Genomic DNA, 24770 nt, shown 5'->3' with positions numbered 1-24770 from the left:
CCTGACCTCAGGTGATCAACCCACCTTGGCCTCCCAAAGTGTTGGGATTACAGGACTGAGCAACTGTGCCTGGCTACCTTTTTTTTTTTTTTTTTTTAAAGAGACGGAGTCTCGTTATATTGCCCAGGTTAGAGTACAGTGCCATGATCATAGCTCAGTGCAGTGTCAACCCCCTGGGCTCAAGTGATCCTCCCACCTCAGCCTCCCAAGTAGTTGGACCCACCGCCATGCACTACTGTGCTTGGCTAGTTTTCAAGTTTCTAGGACATTTTTCAAAAACAACCATATCTGCCCCACTTCTAAAATAAACCAGCACAAGAGCAGAGACCAGTAAATCATTTTCCCTCTCATTGCAAAATGGAAAGAGCTAAGGGAAGGAGAATGTTTTGGGAAAGAGCCTTTTTCAATTTCAGGATCCTGTGTAAGAGCTTCTTGATTTCTTCTTTCTTTTTTTTTTTTTTTTTTTTTTTTTTGAGACGGAGTCTCGCTCTGCCGCCCAGGCTGGAGTGCAGTGGCCGGATCTCAGCTCACTGCAAGCTCCGCCTCCCGGGTTCACGCCATTCTCCTGCCTCAGCCTCCCGAGTAGCTGGGACTACAGGCGCCCGCCACCGCGCCCGGCTAGTTTTTTGTATTTTTTAGTAGAGACGGGGTTTCACCGTGTTAGCCAGGATGGTCTCGATCTCCTGACCTCGTGATCCGCCCGTCTTGGCCTCCCAAAGTGCTGGGATTACAGGCTTGAGCCACCACGCCCGGCCTTTTCTTTTCTTTTCTTTTCTTTTCTTTTCTTTTCTTTTCTTTTCTTTTCTTTCTTTCTTTTCTTTCTTTCTTTCTTTCTTTCTCTCTCTCTTTCTTTCTTTCTCTCTCTCTTTCTCTCTCTCTCTCTCTCTCTCTCTCTCTCTCTCTCTCTCTTTCTTTCTTTCTTTCCAGACAGAGTCTCACTCTGTTGCCCAGGCCAGAGTGCAGTGGCATGATCTTGGCTCACTGCAACCTCTGTCTTCCAGGCTCAAGCAATTCTACTGCTTCAGCCTCCCAAGCAGCCGGGATTACAAGTGTGCACCACCACATCCGGTTAATTTTTGTATTTTTGGTAGAGACAGGGTTTCACCATGTTGTCCAGGCTGGTCCCAAACTCTTGACCTCAGATGATCTGCCCCCCTTGGCCTCCCCAAGTGCTGGGATTACAGGCATGAGCCACCATGAGCCATCAAGAAGCCTTAGCTTCTTGATTTCTTTTTTTTTGAGACGAAGTCTCACTCTGTTGCCAGGCTAGAGTGCATGACACGATCATGGCTCACTGCAACCTCTGTCTCCCAGGTTCAAGTGATTGTCCTGCCTTAGCCTCCCTAGTAGCTGGGACCGCGCTAGTAGTGGGAGCACGCCACCACGCCCAGCTAATTTTTGTATTTTTAGTAGAGATGAGGTTTCACTATGTTGGTCAGGATGATCTCGATCTCTTGACCTTGTGATCTGCCCGCGTTGGCCTCCCAAAGTGCTAGGATTACAGGCATGAGCCCCCACGCCCGGCCTCTTTTTTTTCCCCCCCGAGATGGAGTCTTGCTCTGCTGCCCAGAGCTGGAATGCAATGGTGCGATCTCGGCTCACTGCAACCTCCACCTCCCAGGTTCAAGCAATTCTTCTGCCTTAGCCTCCCGAGTAGCTGAGATTACAGACGTGTGCCACCATGCCCAGCTAATTTTTGTATTTTTAGCAGAGACTCGAACTCCTGACCTCGTGATCCACCTGCCTCAGCGTCCCACAGTGCTGGGATTACAGGCATGATCCACCACACCCAGCCCAGTTTCTTGATTTCTTACATGGGCAGGAAGAGCCACTGCAAACCCCACATGGTCCACTAGAATCTGGGAAAGTCACCCTGTCCCCCTGCCCAAGCGAATCTACTTCTAAGAAGATACCAGGGGACAAGGGCATGAACAGCTTCAAGGATGCCAGTTTCTGCATCTTGCCATATACCATACAAACCTTTGCTATTTTCAAAATGCCATCGTTGGTCACTGGATTTGTGGTGACAACAAATTGTCCGTCATTATCATTCAATATAGTGTATACAGCCTCCCACGCTGGGGTATTGGGGGCGTCAGCATCAGTCACTTTCAGTGTGGTGATTACGAAGTTCGCCTGGTTCTCAGGCACCTGACCCTCGTACTGCAGAGGAAAGAGATGGGTCATTTACAAAGTACCAAGACTGCTAGCAGAGCTGAGTCTCAGGGGGCTAAAGGAATCCTCTTTTTTTGTTGTTTGAGACAGGATCTCACTGTCATCAGGCTGGAGTGTATTGGAGCGATCATGGCTCACTGTAGCCTCAACCTCCTGAGCTCAAGCAATCCTCCCACCTCAGTCTCCAGAGTAGCTAGGACCACACACATGCGCCACCACACCTGGCTAACTGAAAGCAAGCTTCGAGGAGCAGATGTGACGAGGAGAGACCAGGCAATGGGCACATTGGGTGGCAATGGGCACATTGGGTTGCAATGGTGCAATCTCAGCTCACTGCAGCCTCCACCTCCTGGGTTCGAGCAACTCTCGTGCCTCAGCCTCCCAAATAGCTGGGATTACAAGCATGCACCAACATGCCCGGCTAATTTTTGTATTTTTAGTTGAAACGGGGTTTTGCCACGTTGGCCGGGCTGGTCTCAAACTCTGTCCTTAAGGCCGGGCTGGTCTCAAACTCCAAACAGCCTTGGCCTCCCAACTTGTTGGGATTACAGGTGTGAACCACCACGCCTGGCCATTATACAGGATGATTTAAACTTCCCCTACTTGGTTCTCAACACCTTCTCCTTGAATGCATGTAATATCCTTGGTGTTCAATAACTCTCATAAGATGTCTTCCTAGCTATAGTAGAAACACCATGAGAATAGAATCTTTGTCTGCTTTGTGTGTGATGGAATCTCCACTGTCTAACACAGTGCCTAATATAAACTTAGAAAATACGTGTTCAATGAAGAAATGAAACCCAGTAATAGTTGCTATAAAAATGTACCATATGCAGATAGGAAATCAGTAGGTGCTTTCTGCAACTTCACAATCTTGAGCCAATTGGCCCCAGGCCAAGGGTGGAAAAAAGATGCTAAAAGACAACTGCCATCTCAAGATGCTTGCTTTTAACTTTAAAGTTAACATTCGCTAGTCTGGAGAGAGTTTTCAAAGACTTTGCCCATGAGCAGTGGTGAAACTTAGTTCACGAACAACAAAAGACCTTTCTTTGGAAACCCTCTGAGGAGTTGTAGAATTACCGTGGTGGGATTGAAGACTGGAGGGTTATCATTGGTGTCAGTGACTGTGATCACAGCTGTTGCTGTTGTGCTTAACCCTTCACCTTGAAGGTCAGCAGCTTGAACCACCAGGGTATACATAGGGAAACTCTGCAGAGAGATCAATGCAACCAAGTTAGGACCAGGACTACCAGCCACCTCTGGCCTAGCCCAGCCCAACACATGGAACCAGAATATTTAACCATCTGCTTCACGCCAGTCAGCCTGTCTTCTAGGCACGGAACCTCTGGGCAGAAGCTTAGATGCAAAGCTCAGACCAACACTGTATTAACTGACAGGTGGCCTAGCAGGATTTTGCTTTGTCCACGGGATTGAGCTAATATACATTTGTCCTCCACACCCTCTGGATCCTCCTGACATCTGACCTCTCGGTCCAGCCCAGTGGTGACCACACTGATGACTCCTGTGTTCTTGTTAATGGTGAACATATTTTTGTCAGGCAGCTCAGGATCTTGGCTGAGGATGCTGTAAGCGATGGCGGCATTGTAGGTGTTCACATCATCGTCCGCGTCTGTGGCTGTGACCTCCATTACGGAGGTCCCTGGAAGAATTCAAGGAGACGAAGGTTTAGACAAACTGACCCTTTGGGACAGGGTCAGTATTGCTTAATCCAATTCTGCCCTGAGGGATAAAGGAGGGGATATGGGGGTGGTACCATGTCAGAGTTCCCCCATTATCTAATTCCTAGAATTCTTACCAAAGTGCTAGGGGAGGAAGAAAGCTCAAACTATCAATTTATTATTCAGGTATAAATAGACAAATGGTAATGAAGAAAAGAAAGGGAATGATTACCACAAAAGTCAGGGTGCGGTTATCTTTTTTTTTTTTTGAGACAGAGTTTTGCTCCCGTTGCCCAGGCTGGAGCGCAACGGCGCAAACTCGGCTCACTGCAACCTCTGCCTCCCAGGTTCAAGCGATTCTCCTGCCTCAGCCTCCCAAGTATCTGGGATTATAGGCATGCGCCACCACGCCCAGCTAACTTTGTATTTTTAGTAGAGACAGGGTTTCTCCATGTTGGTCAGGCTGGTCTTGAACTTCAGACCTCAGGTGATCTGCCTGCCTCCTCGGCCTCCTAACGTACTGGGATTCCAGGCATGAACCACCGTGCCCAGCCTAGGGTGTGGTTATCTTTATGGAAGAGAGAAAAGAATGTGATCAAGGGAGATTGTTTAGGACTTTAAGGTACTGGCAAAGATCTGTTCCTTAATTAGGAAGGTTGTTCTTAGCCAGGTATAGTAGCTCATGCCTATAATCTTAGCAGCTTGTGGGGCTGAGGTTGGAGGATTGCTTGAGGCCAGGAGTTTGAAAGTAGCCTGGACAACAAAGCGAGACCCTATCTCTATAAATTTTTTTTTTTTTTTGAGACAGAGTCTGGATCTGTCACCCCAGCTGGAGTGCAGTGGCGCAATCTTAGCTCACTGCAACCTCCACCTACCAGGTTCAAGCAATTCTCCTGCCTCAGCCTCCCAAGTAGCTGGGATTACAGGCACACACCACCACGCCTGGCTAATTTTTTCGTATTTTTAGTACACATGAGGTTTCACCATGTTGGTCAGGCTGATCTTGAACTCCTGACTAGAGGTGATCCACCCGCCTTGGCCTCCCAAAGTGCTGGGATTATAGGCGTGAGCCACCATGCCCAGCCTGAAAAAAAAATTTAACAAGAAAAAAGGGAAGATTGTTCTTAAACTCTGTTTTATGTGTTTCCATAGGTAGACTGTTATACACATGCATATAACACAACAATGGCTTCCCAAGAAGTTCTGTCCATAGGAAGGGTCAGCTTTAGTTACACAACCTTCAGGGCTGGACAACACTTTGGGGTCCAAAGAACCTAAGAGTCTTTCTGGATATTCAGATTCTCATTAGTGGATATACCTGGAAGAGCACCTTCCATGACAGACCCCTTAAAGACCTCCTGGGTGAACACGGGCTTGTTGTCATTCTGATCGGTCACCGTGATCAAAATCTCCATTGGGTCCTCAACTGCATTCCCGTTGGATGACACAGCATGAGAGAAGAGCTGAAAGAACCAAGTGAGGGTGAATTGAGCTCTGATGAGGAAGAAAATGTGGCAGAAGGAGCCCAGCCAGAGCAGAGTGTACTCCCTGGGCTGCCACACCTTCCCACTCTCTGAGACCCCAGTGGGTGACTTTTCTCACACATGTGCTGCTGCTGCTTCAATGAGATCATAACAAGGTAAGACCCATGGAGTGGAACACCCCCACTGGCTCAGACCTCCCATTTCCCACATGAGGACCAGGGCTTCAGGCCTAGAGATAAAGGTGGGGTCCTGAAGAACTCTTATTCCATGCAGGGTGAAACTTGCTCTGGTCCTTCTGGTCTAGCATTTCCCCCAGATATTTCTGAATTTGGCATCAATATATGACTTCCTGGCCAGGCATGGTGGCTCATGTAATCTCAGCACTTTGGGAGGCCAAGGTGGGCAGATTGCTTGAGCTCAAGCCTGGGCAACATAGCAAGATCTTGTTTCCACAAAAAATACAAAAATTAGCTGGGTGTGGTGGCCTGCGCCTTTAGTCTCAGCTACTCAGGAAGATGAGGTGGGAGTGTCACTTGGGCCCAGAAGGTCCAGGATGCAGTGAGCTATGATTGTACTACTGCACTCCAGCCTGAGTGACATAGGTAGACTCTGTCTCAAAAAAAAAAAAAAAAAAAAAAAAAATTCCAAAACCAAAACCAAAACAAAAAAAATGACCTCTTGGAGGCCGGGCACGGTGGCTCACTCCTGTAATTCCAGCACTTTGGGAGGCCAAGTAGGGTGAATCACCTGAGTTCAGGAGTTTGAGACCACTCTGGCCAACATGGTAAAACCCCATCTTACTAAAAACACAAAAAATCAGCTTGGCGTGATGGCAGTTGCCTATAATCCAGTTACTCAGGAGGCTGAAGCAGGAGAATCACTTGAACCCAAAAAGTGGAGGTTGTGGTAAGCTGAGATCACGTTATTGCATTCCAGCCTGGGTGACAGAGCAAAACTCTATCTCAAAAAAAAAAAAAAAAAAAAAAAAAACTTCTTGGTTTTCTCAAGCTCTTGCTGCTGCCAAGCCCAAGAAATGGGTTTTGTTCCCTTTTATCATCACTGTCCTGTTCTTTTAGGTCAGGGACTTCCAGCCCCAAGAACAGGTTGACATCTTGAGTCTAAATTTGCCCTGGTTGTATGAGGATGCATGGGGATTCTCCTTCCTTTCTTCCTGACAAGGAGAAAAATTAACAACCCCAAACTGTCCCACATTCTCCCATCATTTCTCCTTAGCAACAGGTCAAGAGGTGTCAAGCTCCTCATGTGTTCAGAGCCTCTGATCTGGAGATCCAGCATGGGTTGACCAAAAAATCCTGGATGGATGTTACCCCAGTGTCAACAAGCTTCTAAGAGATACTTACAGTGTATGTGGCAATGTTTTCTCTATCCAGAGGCTCTGTCACTTTCAGCCATCCTGTTTCTCTTTCAATAATAAAGACACCAACAGGCGGTGTGTCAGCTCCTTGGCCAGTGATGCTGTAGAAAACCTTGCCTTCTTTGTCTTTGTTGGATTTGATCTGAAAACAAAATGAAAGAAAAAGTATTAGTAAAGAAGGATCCCAACATTCGGTCTTTTCCCTTTCTCTCCTTGGTACTTCTCTGCCAAATTCCTCCCAGAGAAATAGAGAACTTCTTTCTCTACCTGAACCAGGTTTTTAGGAAATGGGCCTTTTTCATTTTCTGGGCAGCTGATAGGAGGAATAACCCAATCTCTCTTCCATCTTCTGAGGCCAGGAGAGGAGTTGGGAAATGTGAGCAATTCTGCTTGGACTCCAGAAACAGAGGCCTAAAAGGAAAGAAGATGAGGAACAAGATGAGACAATTCAGGACGGATACTACAGGTCTAATAGTCCAACCTAGCCAGACAGCATCCCCAGCCTTCTGTGGGCAGTGTACAGTTTGAATTTAATGATACATTCTCTTATCAATGACAAATTATATATATCCACCAAAATGACCAACCAAAACAAAAACCAATGAGCCCCTTTTCTGTATCATAAAGACCGCATGCTCTTTTTATCCTTCTTAGTGTCCAGAGTTCCAATAATCATCAAGCATACGCAAGTATTGGTTTCAGGGTTTGATATTATAATTTACAAGCTGTTTCAAGCCTACATAATCTCATTTTTATTTTTTTGAGACAAGATCTGGCTCTATCATTGAGGCTGGGGTGCAGCAGCAAGACTTTGTCTCACTGCAACCTCTGCCTCCCAGGCTCAAGTCATCCCCCCCATCTCAGCTTCCTGAGTAGCTGGGACTACAGGTGCACACCACTGTGCCTGACTAATTTTTGTATTTTTAGTAGACATAGGGTTTTGCCATGTTACCCAGGCTGGTCTCGAACTTGTGAGTTTAAGCAACTTGGCCTCCCAAAATGCTGGGATTATAGGCATAAGCCACCATACCCAGCCCATAATGTGATTTTTAATAGCAACATTATACTCTGATGATTTAATATCAGAGCTTACTCAACAACTGAATATTTGGGTTTTCGATTTATTTTCTTTTTTAAAATAGAGACAGGGTCTTGCTCTGTCACCCAGGCTGGAGTGCAGTGAAGTGATCAAAGCTCACTGCAGCCTCAAACTCCTGAGCTCAGGTGAGCCTCTGACCTCAGCCTATCAAGTAGCTGGAACTACAGGCATGTACCACCACGTGCACCTAATTTTTAAATTTTGTTTAATTTTTGTAGAGGCAGGGTCTTGCCATCTTGCCCAGGCTGGTCTCGAACTCCTGGGCTCAAGTGATTCTCCTGCTTTGGCTTCCCAATTTGCAGGGATTACAGGTGTGAGTCACCGCACCCAGCCTCTTTCATGTTTTTCTTGGGGACATAGGTCCCCAAAGTGGAGTTATCAGCCAAAACAAGTAGATTTTGAGAACGGGTACTAAGAACTACTTTGTGATCAATACAAATCTCTTCATTTCACTGTATCATTATATCTATATGGTTTCCATTTGTTCTAACAGAAGCTGTTGGGATGGGAGCCAAAAATACCCTTTGAGACTTGTATTGAACAGTTTTCATATGCAATAAGGATAACTTTATGCACATGCAGGGAAATAAGAGAGTTGAAAATGGAAGGAAAATATTTGCCAAATTGTTTAAGTGTTTTAAAGTGATTACTATAGTAAAGTTTCCAGGGGAAAATTCCATCTCTCACCGTCCACATAAAAACTCACAGTCACTGATCACTGCTTGCCAAGTTTGAGTTCAGCTCTATTTTCTGGCTTTAAGATTGAAGATGTGCCAGGCACAGTGGCTCACGCCTGTAATCCCAGGACTTTGGGAGGCCGAGGTGGGTGGATCACGAGGTCAGGAGATCGAGACCATCCTGGCTAACATGGTGAAACCCCGTCTCTACTAAAAATACAAAAAATTAGCTGAGCATGGTGGCGGGCGCCTGTAGTCCCAGCTACTCAGGAGGCTGGGGCAGGAGAATGGTGTGAACCCAGGAGGCGGAGCCTGTAGTGTGCTGAGATGGCGCCACTGCACTCCAGCCTGGGTGACAGAGAGAGACTCCATCTCAAAAAAAAAAAAAGATTAAAGATGCACCAGATACATGTGAGATATAACCAGGTATCATCACAGAGCCCTTCCTCAATGCCGCACACTGGCCACAAGTGCACACATGCGCACACACCTACACTCTCTGCCCTCTACATCCTGTGTTTGTCTCCTAGAGAGGCAGCCCAGCCTGAGCCAAGGGCAGGCTCTGGAGCTAGGCTGCCTGGCTTTGAATCCTCACGATGGTGCCTCCTTGCCCCAGGCAGATATTACTTAACTTCTCTGTACTACAGCTTCCTAATGTCTGAAATGGGGATAGTATTAGAACCTATCTCATAGAATTCTTGGGAGGATGAAATGAGATGCTGGTATTGCACATTTAAAGCACTGTGAATAGTGCCTGAAACACAGTAAGTGCTCAACAAAGATAATGATGCAGATGATGGCTGGACTGGTTGGAAAACACTGAGCTATGGTTTTATTGAGATTTAACCCCAGCACAGGAACAAAATAAAAAACTGACCCTCAACACTGTATCCTGGGCCAGGAGTGGTGGTTTACACCTGTAATCCCAGCACGCTGGGGGGCCAAGGTGGGCGGATCACTTGAGGTCAGCAGTTTGGGATCCGCTTGGCCAACATGGCAAAACCCCGCCTCTACTAAAAATATAAAAATTAGTTGGGCATGGTGGCGCACATATGAGGTCCCAATTACTTGAGAGGCTGAGGTACGAACCCGGGAGGCAGAGGTTGCAGTGAGCTGAGATCGTGCTACTGCACTCCAGCCTGGATAACAGAGATCGTGTCTCAAAAACAAACAAACAAAAATTAGCCAGGCATGGTGGCATGTGCCTGCAATTCTAGCTACTCAGGAGGCTGAGGCAAGAAAATTGCTTGAATCCGGGAGGCGGAAGTTGAAGTGAGCCGAGATCATGTCACTGCACTCTGACCTGGGAAACAGAGTGAGACTCTGTCTCAAAAACAACAACAAACAAATAAACAAAAAACAACCCCAGAAAAAACACTGTATCCTAAGCCTTAAAACAGCCACCTTCACTAGGCGCAGTGACTCATGCCTGTAATCCCAGCAGGTTTTTCCTTTGGGAGGCCAAGGTGGGTGGATCACCTGAGGTGAGCTCGAGACCAGCCTGGCCAACATGGTGAAACCCGTTTCTACTAATAATACAAAAATTAGCTGGGCGTGGTGGCGCACACTTGTAATCCCAGCTACTCGGGAGGTTGAAGCAGGGGAATTGCTTGAATCCAGGAGGTGGAGGTTGCAGTGAACAAGATGTGCCACTGCACTCTAGCCTGGGCGACAAGAGTGAAACTCCATCTCAAAAAAAAACAAAAACAAACAAAACAACAACATCAACAAAACCCAGCTACCTTGCACAGCCATGGTGAGCACATGGGCACTCATGAATGAATGCAAACCCAGTTATCACATTGAAAAGGAAAGGAACATGCACGCCTTGCTGACATTAGGACTGTGGAATATTTTCAGAGAATGAATAATGATGAACACTGTGCTGGCAAAACATAACACTAACATTTTCATGCGTGAAATCAAAGGGAGTCATGCCTGAAAATACTGCACATGGAACTGATCCCTCAGAAAAATAGGATACCAGGTGGGGCGCGGTGGCACACGCCTGTAATCCCAGCACTTTGGGAGGCCAAGGCAAGCGGACTGCTTGAGGTCAGGAGCTCAAGACCAGCCTGACCAACACGGTAAAACTCCGTCTCTACTAAAAACACAAAAGGAAGGGAAGGGGAAAGGGAAGAAAAGAAAAGAAAGAAAAGAAAAGAAGGATGCCGGACTGAGAAAACTCACCCAAATAAGGTGAAAGAACTAGAGACTAAGATCTATTCTTATACAAATGTAGTGAGCCTGCACAAGGTGAGACCCTATCTCTACAAAAAAAAAAAAAAAAGTAATAATAATAAAAATTAAAAATTAGCTGGGCATGGTGGTGCACCCTGTGGTCCCAGCTACATGGAAGATTGAGGCAGGAGGATTGCTTGAGCCTGGGAGGTCAAGGCTGCAGTGAGCTGTGCTCCCGAGACTGTGCTCCAGCCTGAGTGACAGAGCAAGACTCTGTCTCCAAAAAATAAAAAAAAATTTTGTTACCTGGATATGTTGTTTTTTTAAAAAGTTGAAAATTAATAAATATATATTGAAAGTGAGGTAAGACTGCCATCTAATTACAGTACCATCTGGTTCCAGAAGGATCCTTTGAACTATAGAGACAAACCAAGGTGAATCTCAAACCAGCTGAGGCAGAATCTGCTACCTACCACCCAATATCCATTCTTTGTTCCTGATTAAAAACAAAATAAAAACCTATCTCTCCAATATATATCTCAATTTTCTAATTCTGGGATATACGTTCCAGAAATGTATTCATATAAGACTACATTCCCTGGACTGCACGTGCAGCTAGATGTGGTCATGAGGCTAAGTTTTGGCCAGTGTTTCTCAAGTGTTGCTTGAGGAGAATTCCACAAAGGTTTCTTAAAAGGCAGACAGATAATTAAGTAATGCATTTTTGTGCTTCTCCTTTCTCCTTCTTCTTGCCTAGAATAAACATGATTTAAAAAAAAAAAAAAAGACATGACGACTGGAGCTCCAGCAGCCATCTGGGATCACTGGGATCATGACGTCTCCTTGAGGATGAAGTCATGTGCTGAAGATGATGGAGCAAAAAGGAAAGGGGGAACCTGGACTCTTGATGACTATCAAGTCTCCATACTGGGCACAGCTTACCCTAGGGCTTCCTTAACTTGAGAGTATTTTGCACAAACCACGACAATTGGGAGATTTATATAACACGTACTTGAACCCAATCCTGATACAGCAGACATGGAGGCAGACACAAAGTTCAAGAGATGTGGAAGCAAAGTTGAAGACCGAAGCTCAAAACTGTCTCTGCAGCCAGGCACAGTGGCTCAAACCTATAATCCCAGCACTTTGGGAGGCTGAGGTGGGAAGATCGAGACCAGCCTGGCCAACATGGTGAAACCATCTCTACTAAAAATACAAAAATTAGCCAGGCGTGGTGGCAGGTGCCTATAATCCTAGCTACTTGAGAGGTTGAGGCAGAAGAATTGTTTGAACCCGGGAGGCGGAAGTGTCCTTGAGCCGAAATTGCACCACTGCCCTCCAGCCTGGGTGACAGAGCAAGACTCTGTCTCTAAAAAAATAAAATAAAACTGTCTCTGGATCGTAAGAGGCTTCCACACACAGCTGCTTGGCAAGGACTCACTGTGCTGAAATTTTTTCACATGAATGATGGGGTCCCTTGGAGACTCTGAGTCAAGGAGCTATGTTAATATAGTCCTATAGTATTAGACTCCTCATTTTTCTGGTCTAATCACACCAGGGAGAAAAATCAGATCAGGAGGACCATTAAGTTCCAAGAATATCAAGAGTCTTCAGGGAGAAAAGAAGATGCCAACCTTACTGGCCCTGGCACTTACAACACATTCCACACTTCCAAAGCAGTAAGCAGGACACAACCAGAATATCCCCCAGAGAGACATTTCGGTAGGAAGCACCACGGGAGCACTTGAGAAACTCGCTTCGATTAACAACCCCTAGAAACATTCCTGCCAAGAACCTAGGCAGACATCCATCCATCCTTCCATTCATGGCCAATTCATCTGTTTGTCTGTTCCTGGTATGGGCCAGACCTAAGGCCAGGCACTGCAAATACTATGGGAAAGGGTCTTGTGGAGGTTACAGTCTAATGGGGCAAGAGCTGCCCACTGGTTCTTCTCTTGCTTTGCCAAGACTCTTCTTACTGGAAGCACAAAAAGCAAAATGATCAGAGAATCCAGCTCTCGGCCAGGCACGGTGGCTCACTCCTGTAATCCCAGCACTTTGGGAGGCCGAGGCAGGCAGATCATTTGAGGTCAGGAATTCAAGACCAGCCTGGCCAACATGGTGAAACCTTGCCTCTACTAAAAATACAAAAATTAGCCGGGTGTGGTGGCGGGCACCTGTCATCCCAACTACTCAGGAGGCTGAGGCAGGAGAATCACTTGAACTGGGGAGGTGGAGGTTGCTGTGAGTCGCACCACTGCACTCCAGCCTGGGCCACAGAGTGAGACTACATCTTTAAAAAAAAAAAAAGAGAGAGAGAGAGAGAGAAGAAGAAGAATCCAGCTCTCATTCATTCTTCTTCCCCCAGGAGGGGAGTTGTAAAGATAGCTAACAATGACTAATTATGCCTTGCGTACTTTTAGCATTTCACATGCATTAATTAATTCCATCCTCACTATTATCTCCATTTTACAGATAAGGAAGCTCAAGCATAGACAGGTGACATAATTCCTCCAACGGTACCCAAGTAGTAAATGGCATGGCTGAGATTCAGTCCCAGACGGTGTCCAGGCCTTTACCACTCTTCTACACTACCCGATCCCCACACCCCAAAAACCCCAGCAAGAATTACTCAGTTAGACCAAGAGCTCTCAACTGGGGCTGATTTGTCCCCCCAGGGGCCATTGGCAACATGTGGAGACACTTTGGGTTGTCACAAGTGGTGGAAGTGCTACTGGTGTCTAACCAGTTAAGGCCAGGGATGCTTGCTAAACATCCTACATGGTGCACAGGACAACCCCTGCAACACAAAATCATCCAGTCCAAAATGGCAACGGTACCAAGGCTGAGAAACCCGGATCAGATAGCGCACTAAAACAACAGCGAACTTCTCAGAAAAATGTCAACATACATGAAGGGGCGGGGTGCGGCTGTGGTACCCCACTGTATTCAGCGTGACTTTGGTGGAAAACTTTCTGTAGGTGGAGTCCCAGGCGTAGACCAAGAAATGGATCTGTGGGTTATGAAACTGTAGAGGCCTTTTGACTGTAATCACACCATCTGGGCCCACTTTGAATCGGGTGTCGAGGGAAAAATAGGCTGTCCTTTGTCGACCGGTGCAATCTTCAAAACTCACTGCGGGGCAGAAATCACAGAGATTAGGAAATTGGACAGATTAAAGACAAGAGCATTCCTTCTCCAAAGAGCAAACTTGTGGGAAGCCTCCCACAAAACCAAACACAACCAAAACAAACCATAATCCAGTGACAGAACAACAAAGCTATCACCACAATGTTCTTCACAATTACTGGATGACTTTCTTGTGCTCTGATTTCTTTCTCATCTTGTTGTCAATTGAAATATTATCTTGTCTAGAAAGTAACTTATCGGCTGGGTGTGGGGGCTCATGCCTGTAATCCCAGCACTTTGGGAGGCTGAGCTGGGTGGGTCACTTGAGGTCAGAAGCTTGAGACCAGCCTGGTCCAACATGGTGAAACCCCATCTCTACTAAAAGTACAAAAATCAGCCAGGCGTGGTGGTAGGTGCCTGTAATCCCAGCTACTTGGGAGGCTGAGGCAGGAGAATCGCTTGAACCTGGGAGGCGGAGGTTGCAGTGAGCCAAGATCCGCACCACTGCACTCCAGCCTGGGCAACAGAGTGAAACTCAAAAAAGACGAAAGTAATTTCTCTTTTTCAATAACAACGAAAAAAGGAGGCTGCTCCGTCCAATGGTCCTTGTCAGTCAGCATGAGAACAGATCACTAAAATAACTGAGATTGAAGACCTATTGTACCCAGAAGTTAGTGCCTAAGGTACAGTGAGATGCTCTGGGTAATCTACATTTAAATAAGCCATTTACATTTAGAACAACAGTGGCAGATAATGAGACAGCCAGCATGCAGTAATGGTTAAGAGTAGACTCTGGTCCAAACTGCCTGGTTTAAGTCCCAGCTCTGCCACTTATGAGCTCTGTGACTTCGGGCAAGTTACTTGACCTCTCTGTGCCTCAGTCTACCTATCTGTAGAATGATGGCAACAATATTAACTATCTACTAGGATTGTTTTAAGGTACATAGAACAGCGCCTTGCACATAATAAGCATTATATTAGTTTGTTAAACAAAAATTTTAAGACAAATGTAGCTTTGATTAATCATTGATTCAGCCCCCATGAGTATTCCACAAAAGTCACTGATAAAAGTCAATAGTTACTGAGTGCTGATTACATGAATATCCTCTGAGGAACAAAGAGGTATTACCTATTTGCAGCCTAGGGCACAGAGGAGAAACTGATCAACTAATCACTGTCAGTTTGGAGAGATGGTGAAGGTTTCATAGGAAAAAGTCTTTAACCTGATCATGCAGGGTAGCAAGACAAATGCAAAAGACAGAAAAGGACTACTTGGGTGGAGAATATTATGATCAATGGCTTAGAGACAAAACTACTCAAAGCTCTATAGCTATTAAAGTATTAAAACTTTTAAAAGTATTAATATCGGCCAGGCACAGTGGCTCATGCCTGTAATTCCAGCACTTTGGGAGGCTGAGGCAGGTGGATCATTTGAGCCTAAGAACTTGAGACCAGCCTGAGTTACATAAGGAGACCCTATCTCTACAAAAAAATAAAAATAAAATTAGCTGGCCGTGGTAGTACACAGCTGTGGTTCCAGCTACTTGAGAAGATGAAGTGGGAGGATCACTTGAGCCCAGAAGAATGAGGTGGCAGCGAGCCATGATCGCACCACTGCACTCCAGCCTAGGCAACAGAGTGAGATCCTGTCAAAAAAAAAAAAAAAAAAAAAGCTGGGCACAGTGGCTCATGCCTGTAACCCCAGCACTTTGGGAGGCTGAGGTGGGCAGATCACTTGAGGTCAGGAGTTTGAGACCAGCCTAGCCAACATGACAAAAACCCCGTCTCTACCAAAAATACAAAAAAAAAAAAAAAAAATTAGCCAGGTATAGTGGCGGGCACTTGTAATTCTAGCTACTTGGGAAGCTGAGACAGGAGAACCTCTTGAACCTGGAAGGTGGAGGTTGCAGTGAGCTGACATGGTGCCACTGCACTCCAGCCTGGGCAACAGAGCGAGACTCTATCTCAAAAAATAAATAAAGTAATTAAAACTTTAAAAAGTATTAATGCCCTAAAGCTGGAGAAGCTGTGGTTGAAGCATCTACACTATACATTAGAATCTCAACGGACTCATTCAAATAGGTAACCATCAAGCTCTATGCCAGACACTGTGTTGGACTGTGAGGACAAATCATGACGAAGATAATTAAGGTTCCTGCTGTCATTGAGCTTACACTACTGAGGAAGAGATGGACAAAGACAGGAACTTATAATTTCAGGCAGTGGTAAGTAATAGAAATTAAAATAAAAGAGGGTGATATAAGAGTGGCAGAGGAGAAGGGAGTTTGCTGAAGATGTAACATCTATTGCAACGGTGAGGGCAGGGCTTTCTGAGGTAGAACCACCTGAGGTGGGACCTGAAGGAACCAGCCTTGCAGAAGCCTGACTCAAAGAGGCTTCCAGGCAGAGGGGAACAGTCGATAAGATCATTCATTCTAGGAAACTCTCAGCTTGGCCTGTTTTCCTCCCTTTCAAATAATTGTCCAACGGAATTTCTATTTCATCCAAGTGCTCTTTTATAAAAATTTCCGCTGTCCTATCTTACAAGGCTAGACATGAAGTTCAGGTTTCTGCCAGACAGCCCTGAAGCCATCCCTGATGCCTGGGCAGCGGTTCTCATTTCTTCCACCAGGGGCCACCCTTGCAAACATTTCTGAAGCCAACAGCCCTGCCCTTGCCAGAGAAAAGTAAGACTGCGTTTGGGGGGTGAGAGGGGAAGTACCCGATTTTCTCCATTTTGAAGACGAAACTGAGGCTCACAGAGGTAAAGAAATTTACCTGACATCCCGTAACTATTAAACGGCAGAGCTGAGACAGGTCTTTAACATGAGTTAGTCTCATGATTGGCTCTTCCTCTCTCTGGAGAGACCCTAGTAAGGCTTTTTTTTTTGTTTTTTTTAAATAATTTTTTTTTAAGAGATGGGGTCTTGTTATGTTACCCAGGCTGGTCTAGAACTCCTGGGCTCAACCAGTCTTCCTGCCTCAGCCTCCCAAAGTGCTAGGATGACAGGCGTGAGTCAGTGTGCCCGGCCAAACTAGGTTATTTTTTTATTTTTTATTTTATTTTTTTTGAGACAGTCTCGCTCTGTTGCCCAGGCTGGAGTGCAGTGGCACAATCTCGGCTCACCGCAAGCTCCACCTCCTGGGTTCAAGCGATTCTCCTGCCTCAGCCTCCCGGGATTACAGGCATGTGCCACCACACCTGGCTAATTTTTGTAACTTTAGTAGAGACAGGGTTTTGCCATGTTGTCCAGGCTGGTCTCAAACTCCTGACCTCAGGTGATCCACCCGCCTCGGCTTCCCAAAGTGCTGGGATTACATGAGTGAGTCACCATACCTGGTCCCAACCTTGGTTATTTTTAAAAGGAAGATTATGCCTCCAAGCTAGGATCCCAAGACTGAGATCAGAGGCTACCCCATGCAATAGCTGGGAGTCTGGTACCTGGCAAATAAACTGAGCAACCAAACCAGGAGGAGTTCATTCATAGGAAGGGAGCTGTGTCATTCAGAGAGTCACCCACCTGACCCTCCCTCCCAGTTCATTAAAAAAAAAAAAGAAAAAAGAAAAGAAAAAAAAAAATCACCACCATGCCCCAACCCCTACCTTCTCAGCCCTCAGACTGGGTCTACAACTCACTTCTGCAACTTGAAGGGAAGGATGGAGTGAGCATGGGGAGCCATAATAAATGATGGTAAGACAGAGGTAAGGAAGGGCTGGATCCAGTGTCTGCGATGGGATTATAAACCCAGATTCTGCCATGTTCTTGCTGGGTGGCCTTAGCAAATGGCTAAACCTCTATGGGCCTTGGCTTTCTCTACTATAACATAAAGGTTATCGCCACTGTTTGAGCCTACCTCTTTAGGATTTTGTGAAGACCAAGACAGTGAATGGGATGGCATTTTCTAAGTTAAAAAGCAATGCAAATAGAAGAGATGACTATTATTGTTGTGTATTTGGGTAGACAAGTATTTGTTAACTGAACAGCTGAGCCATAAGATGATGAAAGCATCAAGAAGAAATGCCAAGTCCTTAAAGGATGGGCAGATACCATCCTTTTAAGTCTAAAATAGAAATTTCTTTTCAAACTAGCAAAACCAGATGCTCCTCAAAGAGCCCTCCCCAATCCCCAGCAGAAGTAATGGGGCAACTGGGTCATTTTTAGGGGCTTGTCATGTAAACAGGGAATGGGGGCTGCACTGAATTCCTTTCTCCAGCCTTCCCAAATCCAGGCAGTGAAAGCTGAGACAAGCATGATTGGACTTGCCAAGGGTGGCGGCCTGAAAAAATGAAAATGGTTTTGCAAATAACTTGATCCAAGGCACTTAACCTGCTTTGGGGCACCTCATCTGAATGGTGGTTAAGCCCTACCCTTTGAGAAGTGACAGTATGATGGGGAGCCCCAACCTGAATTCCAGGTGTTCATAAGACTCATTATCTCCCCACACAAGCTGATCCCCTGGGCTGATTATAGGAAATTATAGGAAAGACTGAAAGGTTCTCCAGCTCCAGGAAGGCTCTGGGAAGCTCATTGTCACCCTGGCAAGGGCTGGGCTGTCTCTGAGCCCCACAAGTGGGAGGAAAGAAGAATGGCAAAATGTTGAAACTAGAGGATCAGTACATGGGGACTGGGTATATTTCGACATGCCCATAAAAAAAGCTAACAAAAATAAAGCTAACAAGGGTCTAAGTATTCTTTAACCCAGCATGCCCACCTTTCATAAACTTATTTGGTCACTTGGTGTAAAAACCAAATCCCAATAAAAAAAAGCTCAGACCCCACTACTGGCCATCTCTATGTGGGAAAGTCTTTTTTTTTTTTTTTTTGAGACGGAGTCTCACTCTGTCACCCAGGCTGGAGTGCAATGATGCAATCTCAGCTCACTGCAACCTCTGCCTCCCAGGTTCAAGCAATTCTCCTGCTTCAGCCTCCTGAGTAGCTGGGATTACAGGTGCCCACCACCATGCCCAGCTTTTTTTTTTTTTTTTTTTTTTTGAGACGGAGTCTCGTTCTGTTGCCTAGGCTGGAGTACAGTGGCGCGATATCAGCTCACTGCAACCTCCGCCTCCTGGGCTCACGCCATTCTCCTGCCTCAGCCTCCCGAGCAGCTGGGACTACAGGTGCCCGCCACCACACCCGGCTTTTTGTATTTTTAGTAGAGACGGGGTTTCACTGTGTTCACCAGGATGGTCTTGATCTCCTGACCTCGTGATCTGCCTGCCTTGGCCTCCCAAAGTGCTGGGATTACAGGTGTGAGCCACCGTGCCTGGCAACCCAGCTAACTTTTGTAGTTTTAGTAGAGACAAGGTTTCACCATGTTGGACAGCCTAGTCTCAAACTCCTGACCTCAAGTGATCCACCCGCCTCAGCCTCCCAAAGTGCTGGGATTATAGGTGTGAGCCACTGCGCCCGGCTGGGAAAGTCTTTTCACCACAATAATATCATCGCCATCATCAAAAACTGCAGCCTCAACTAAGCTTCAACTAGCTTTTGTCAACTATTTTATTCATATTTTATTTGTGTGCTTTTTGAGACAGGTCTCTGTCACCCAGGATGGAATGCAGTGGTGCAAACACTGCTCACTGCAGCCTTGGCTTTCTGGGCTCAAGCAATCCTCCTGCTTCAGCCTCCTGAGTAGCTGGGGCTACAGGTACATGCCACCATGCCTGGCTAATTTTATTTTTGTAGAGATGGGGTCTGACTATGTTGCCCAGGCTGGTCTCAAACTGCTGGGCTCAAGCAATCTTCCCACTTTGGCCTCCCAAAGTGCTGGGATTACAGAAGTGAATCACTGCACCCAGCCTCATTTTAATTTTTTGAGAAAGGGTTTTACTGTGTCACCCAGGCTAAAGTGCAGTGGCACAAACACTGGCTCACCGCAGTCTCAGCTTCCTGGGTTCAAACCATCCTCCCACCTAACCTTCAGAGTAGCTGAGACTACAGGTGTACACCACTGCAGCTAATTTTTAATTATTGTTTGCAGGGACAGGGTCTCGCTATGATGCCCAGTCTGGTCTTGAACTTCTGGTCTCAGGTGATCTGCCTGCCTCAGCCTCCCAGAATTCTGGGATTATAGGCAGGAGCCACCATGCTTGGCCTATTTTATTAGTATTTTAAGCATTCGTAGAATATCAGTGTGCCATGCTCTATTTTAAGCATGCACTGCCACACCCAGCTAATTTTTGTATTTTTTGTATTTCAGCAGAAAATGTAATTTTATGTTTACAAGACTAGATGGGGTTTTGCCATGTTGCCCAGGCTGGTCTTGAACTCCTGGCCTCAAGCAATCCACCGATCTCGGCCTCCCAAAGTGCTGGGATTACAGATACAAGTATTGTGCCTGGCCAGGAGACAGTTTAAAAACAACAACAACATATTTTCCTTATATATCCTTGTACTACATTGCCTGTTACAATTAGAATGAATTCCTTTTTTTTCTTTTTTTTTTTTAACGACAAAAACTAGTAAGAATGTCTTTTAAAAAGTGTTTTTAACACCCTGTGACCCCTGCATGCTGTTATTAAACCTATAGTGCCCCACTTTCTAGCCTACTGGGCAAAAGTAGCTTTCAAGAGAGGACCCCAAGAGACATGACTGATGTTCAAATACAAAAGAAACCCAAGTTCATGAAAAGCTTTTGGTCCCGGGGCAGGCTCTGAGCACTCAGCAACATTCCTTGCTTGGAATTGCCATCATGCCACACGGAACAGTCCCACTTTGGCGATCCCGTTTCTTCTCCCACGCCCGCCTGGGTCCCATAACTGGAATGTGAGTAGGTAGAAACAAGATAGTCTCAAAAGCCTCTATATTATTTTCAGAAGATGTTGGGCTTTAAGGGCAGGGGCCTGCTATGAAAGGCAGCAAACCATAGTGGAGTTATTTGGTAACCAGTGGAATAACCCAGTGTCTTAGACACAACTAGTTGGAAGCAGTGTTTTGCCCACGCTGCACACAAAGGGCACATTATGGACTGCCTCCCTCTTTCCCACAGCAAACACCAAAGAATACTGCATTTAGCAATTTTTTTTTTTAAAGACAGAATCTCGCACCATCGCCCAGGTTGGAGTGCAATGGCAGGATCTCAACTCAATGCAACCTCCGCCTCCCAGGTTCAAGCCATTCTCCTGCCTCAGCCTCCTGAGTAGCTGGAATTACAGGCACCCGCCACCACGCCCGGCTAACTTTTTGTATTTTTAGTAGAGACGGGGTTTCACTATGTTGGTCAGGATGACCTTGAACTCCTGACCTCGTGATCCACCCACCCACCTCGGCCTCCCAAAATGCTGGGATTACAGGCGTGAGCTATCGCACCCGGCCTGCATTTAGCTTTATTCAAAGACCATTTGAACTTGAGAGCTCCGCCTCAGTTATGCACAAAAACTGGAGGACAAGATCAGAGAACTGGCTGGGTGTGGTGGCTCATGCCTATAATCCCAGCACTTTGGGAGGCCAAGGCAGGTGGATCACCCGAGGTCAGGAGTTCCAGCCTGGTCAACCTGGTGAAAGCCTGTCTTTACTAAAAATATGAAAAATTAGCCAGGAGTTGTGGCAGTCGCCTGTAATCCCAGCTACTCAGGAGGCTGGGACAGAATTGCTCGAACACAGGAGGCAGAGGTTGCAGTGAGCCAAGATTGCACCACTGCACTCCAGTATAGGCGACAGAGCAAGACTCTATCTCAAAAAAAAAAAAAATCAGAGAACTAGCCAGGCGTGGTGGCTCACACCTGTAATCTCAGTATTTTGCAAGGCCAAGGCGGGGGATCACTTGAGCCCAGGAGTTTGAGACTAGCCTGGGCAACATAGTGAGACCCCATCTCTTAAAATTAAAAAAAAAAAAAATGAAATCTAACTTGATGGAAGAAAGGAATCCTGGGAAGACAGCCTCATTCAGCTAGTCAGGCATTTTTCTTTTTGCTGGTTAGAGACAGTGTTTCTAACTCCATCGCCACAGATACTGCTGCCTATAAGATTTCCTTCCAGGCTATTTTCTTAGATGACACTGGGGATTCTGGTATGTGTTCTTTTAATGAGTGTTCATGAAATCAGTAAACATTACAGGTTTATTGAGCACTCATGCTCAGCAGAAAATGTAATTCTATGTTTACAAATGCAAGACTAGCATAAGCAACATAGCGAAGCCTCATTTTCTACCAAAAACAGAAAATCTAAAAAGTTAGCCCGGCATGTTGGTGCACGCGTAGTCCCGGATCTTAGGGAGGCTGAGGCAGAAAGGTTGCTTGAGCCCAGAAGTTGGAGGCTGCAGTGTGCCACGACTGTACCACCACACTCCATCCTAGGTGACAAAGCAAGACCCCATCTCTAAAATTATAGTAATAAAAATTAAAATAACGAATTTTTAAAAATAAAACTGCAAAGGAACGAACAATCAGGCCTCCAGTTTGTCCACACTAGGGGCATGTTGAAAAGGACATTCAAGTTCCACCAAGAAGACTCTCACTTGATAAGTCTCTAATGGTGTGTGTCCATTTGCTACTAAGAATTATGCACAAGGCCGGGTGTGGTGGCTCATGCCTGTAACCCAACACTTTGGGAGGCAGAGGCAAGAGGATTGCTTGTGTCCAGGAGTTTGAGACCACCCTGGGCAAGAGAGCAAGACCGTGTCTCTATAAAAAACTCAAAAAGTCAAAAAATTAGCTGGGAGCAGTGGTGTGTGCCTGTAGTCCCAGTTACTCGGGAGGCTGAGACAAGAGGATTGCTTGAGCCCAGGAGGTCGAGGCTGCAGTGAGCTGTGATGGTAGCACTGCACTCAGCCTGGGCAACAGAGTGAGACCTTGTATCAAAAAACAAAAACAAAAACAAAACTATGGACAACAACAACAGTATATATCCTTATTATTAGATAAAGCAGTCCTGTGTGGTAGGGATTTTAGCATTCCCCCATCTTTTTTTATTTTTTGAGACAGAGTCTTGCTCTGTTGCCCACACTGGAGTGCAGTGGTGCAATCTCAGTTCACTGCAACTTCTGCCTCTCGGGTTCAAGGGATTCTCCTGCCTCAGCCTCCTGCCTCCTGGGTTCAAGGGATTCTCCTTCCTCAGCCTCCCAAGTAGCTGGGATTACAGGCGTGCGCCATCCCGCCCAGCTAATTTTGTATTTTTTCACTAGAGACGAGGTTTCACCATCTTGGTCAGGCTGGTCCTAAACTCCTGGCCTTGAGCGATCCATCCATCTTGGCTTCCCCAAGTGGTGGGATTATAGGCGTGAGCCACTGTGCCTGGCCAGCATCCCTTTTTTTTTTTTTTTTTTTTGAGACAGAGTCTCGCTCTGTTGCCCAGGCTGGAGCAGTGGGGTGATCTCGGCTCACTACAAGCTCCGCCTCCCAAGTTCACGCCATTCTGCCTCAACCTCCAGAGTAGCTGGGACTACAGGTACCCGCCACCACGCCCGGCTACATTATTTTTTATTTTTAGTAGAGACGGGGTTTCACCGTGTTAGCCAGGATGGTCTCCATCTTCTGACATTGTGATCCACCCACCTCAGTCTCCCAGAGTACTGGGATTACAGGCGTGAGCCACCGCGCCTGGCTGCATCCCTTTCTTATAAATGGGGAAACAGAGATGAACTTAACCAAGTTCCATAGCTATGAAGTGATGGAAGCTGTGGTCTGATACTACTTAGCCGCCAGGACTCACCAGGCAGCCTGTCTGTTAGTACTGATGAGCCATTCACAAGTCTGCTGGCTGAATGGATACTAAGAAGTTACTTCTCACAAAAGAATAGGGCAGTTGGAGAGTAACTTGAATGAGAATAACAGCAAAAGCATCATTATACACACTCCCTCTCTTCTTGGATGAAAACTGAGCCTTGGAAATCCAGTTCCAGGCCTCAGAGAAACCTAAGGATATTCCACCAGCCACACAGAGGAGGAAGTGCTATACTTCAGTTTCAAAAAGGTCTCGCTGTATGTTACCACTTTGCATAAGCTGAAATAAGTCAAAGTTCCTCTAAACTGCCAACGTCAACAGCAACGTTTTTCCAGGGAAGATAAGCAGGTTGGAGTATCACATTGCACAACCATGCCTCTTAACGTGCCCACAACATCCATGCAATGTGCTCTCAGGGCGGCAGCTGAGACTCCTGCACCCCTGTTGACAGGCAACCCCTACGGGTTCCCAGGGATTGGAAGTTAATTTGCATGAAGCTTATCAAGTCCCTTCTAACGTCCCCCAAACATATGTGCCCAGAACAAATTATATATCGTCTCTGTCTTCACTGAGCTACACCCTGAAAACAGATGTCAACAATGAGCGCTGCCTGGATGGGAAGCAGGGAGCAAAGTCCCCTTGGCTTCTGTCCCCATCAAAGCAGACAGGGGTGGAGAGAGGAAACAGTTACATTGAAGATAAGGAAAAATTAGCCCAGGACCCTTTACCCTTTACTTTGTGAAGGGGGAGAAACAAGGCTAAAGGTGTAAGCCATCGCCCTTGACTTTTTCCCTTTGTTTAAGATGACTCAAGCGACTTGGTCACACTGGCAACTGGTGTCTTTTTGATTTCCCAACCATGGTTCTGCTTGGACAAATGCTGTTTCCTTCTCTGTCGGCAAACACCATGGGTGTTGATCGGAACCAGCCCGGCGGGGAAGGGTCATGAATGGCGCTTCTGGAATTGATTAAAAGTCAGTGTCGCCAGGCGTGCTGACTCACGCCTGTAATCCCACCACTTTGGGAGGCTGAGGTGGGTGGATCACTTGAGGTCAGGAGTTCAAGACCAGCCTGGCCAATATGGTGAAACTCCATCTCTACTAAAAATACAAAAATTAGCTGGGCGTGGTGGTGCATGCCTGTAATCCCAGCTACTCGGGAGGCTGAGGCGGGAGAATTGCTTGAACCCAGGAGGTGGAAGTTGAAGTGAGTTGAGATTGCGCCACTGCCCTCCAGCCTGGGCGACAGAGCAAGACTCCATCTCAAAAAAAATAAAAGAAGTCAGTGTTTAGGCTGGGTATGGTGGCTCA

At 46.3% G+C, this 24770-nt stretch overlaps 1 protein-coding gene across 1 annotated transcript in view; it reads right to left on the bottom strand.

Moving 5' to 3' along the window:
- LOC105491370 (cadherin 1) overlaps nt 1-24770 on the bottom strand; it is a 98548-nt gene that overhangs the window by 18152 nt on the left and 55626 nt on the right. Inside the window, exons 3-9 of the mRNA XM_011757711.3 lie at nt 13582-13805; nt 6981-7124; nt 6700-6855; nt 5173-5317; nt 3660-3835; nt 3256-3384; nt 1981-2163 (exon numbers count right to left, since the gene is read on the bottom strand). Of these exons, the coding sequence (XP_011756013.2) occupies nt 1981-2163; nt 3256-3384; nt 3660-3835; nt 5173-5317; nt 6700-6855; nt 6981-7124; nt 13582-13805 (1157 nt within the window). The remainder of the gene's footprint in view (nt 1-1980; nt 2164-3255; nt 3385-3659; nt 3836-5172; nt 5318-6699; nt 6856-6980; nt 7125-13581; nt 13806-24770) is intronic.

The sequence above is a fragment of the Macaca nemestrina genome, chromosome 18 (genome assembly GCF_043159975.1).
Source record: "Macaca nemestrina isolate mMacNem1 chromosome 18, mMacNem.hap1, whole genome shotgun sequence".
Taxonomy (NCBI): Eukaryota; Metazoa; Chordata; class Mammalia; order Primates; family Cercopithecidae; genus Macaca; species Macaca nemestrina.
The sequence above is the reverse complement of the archived record's forward strand: the minus strand, read 5'-3'. Positions and strand labels throughout refer to the sequence as shown.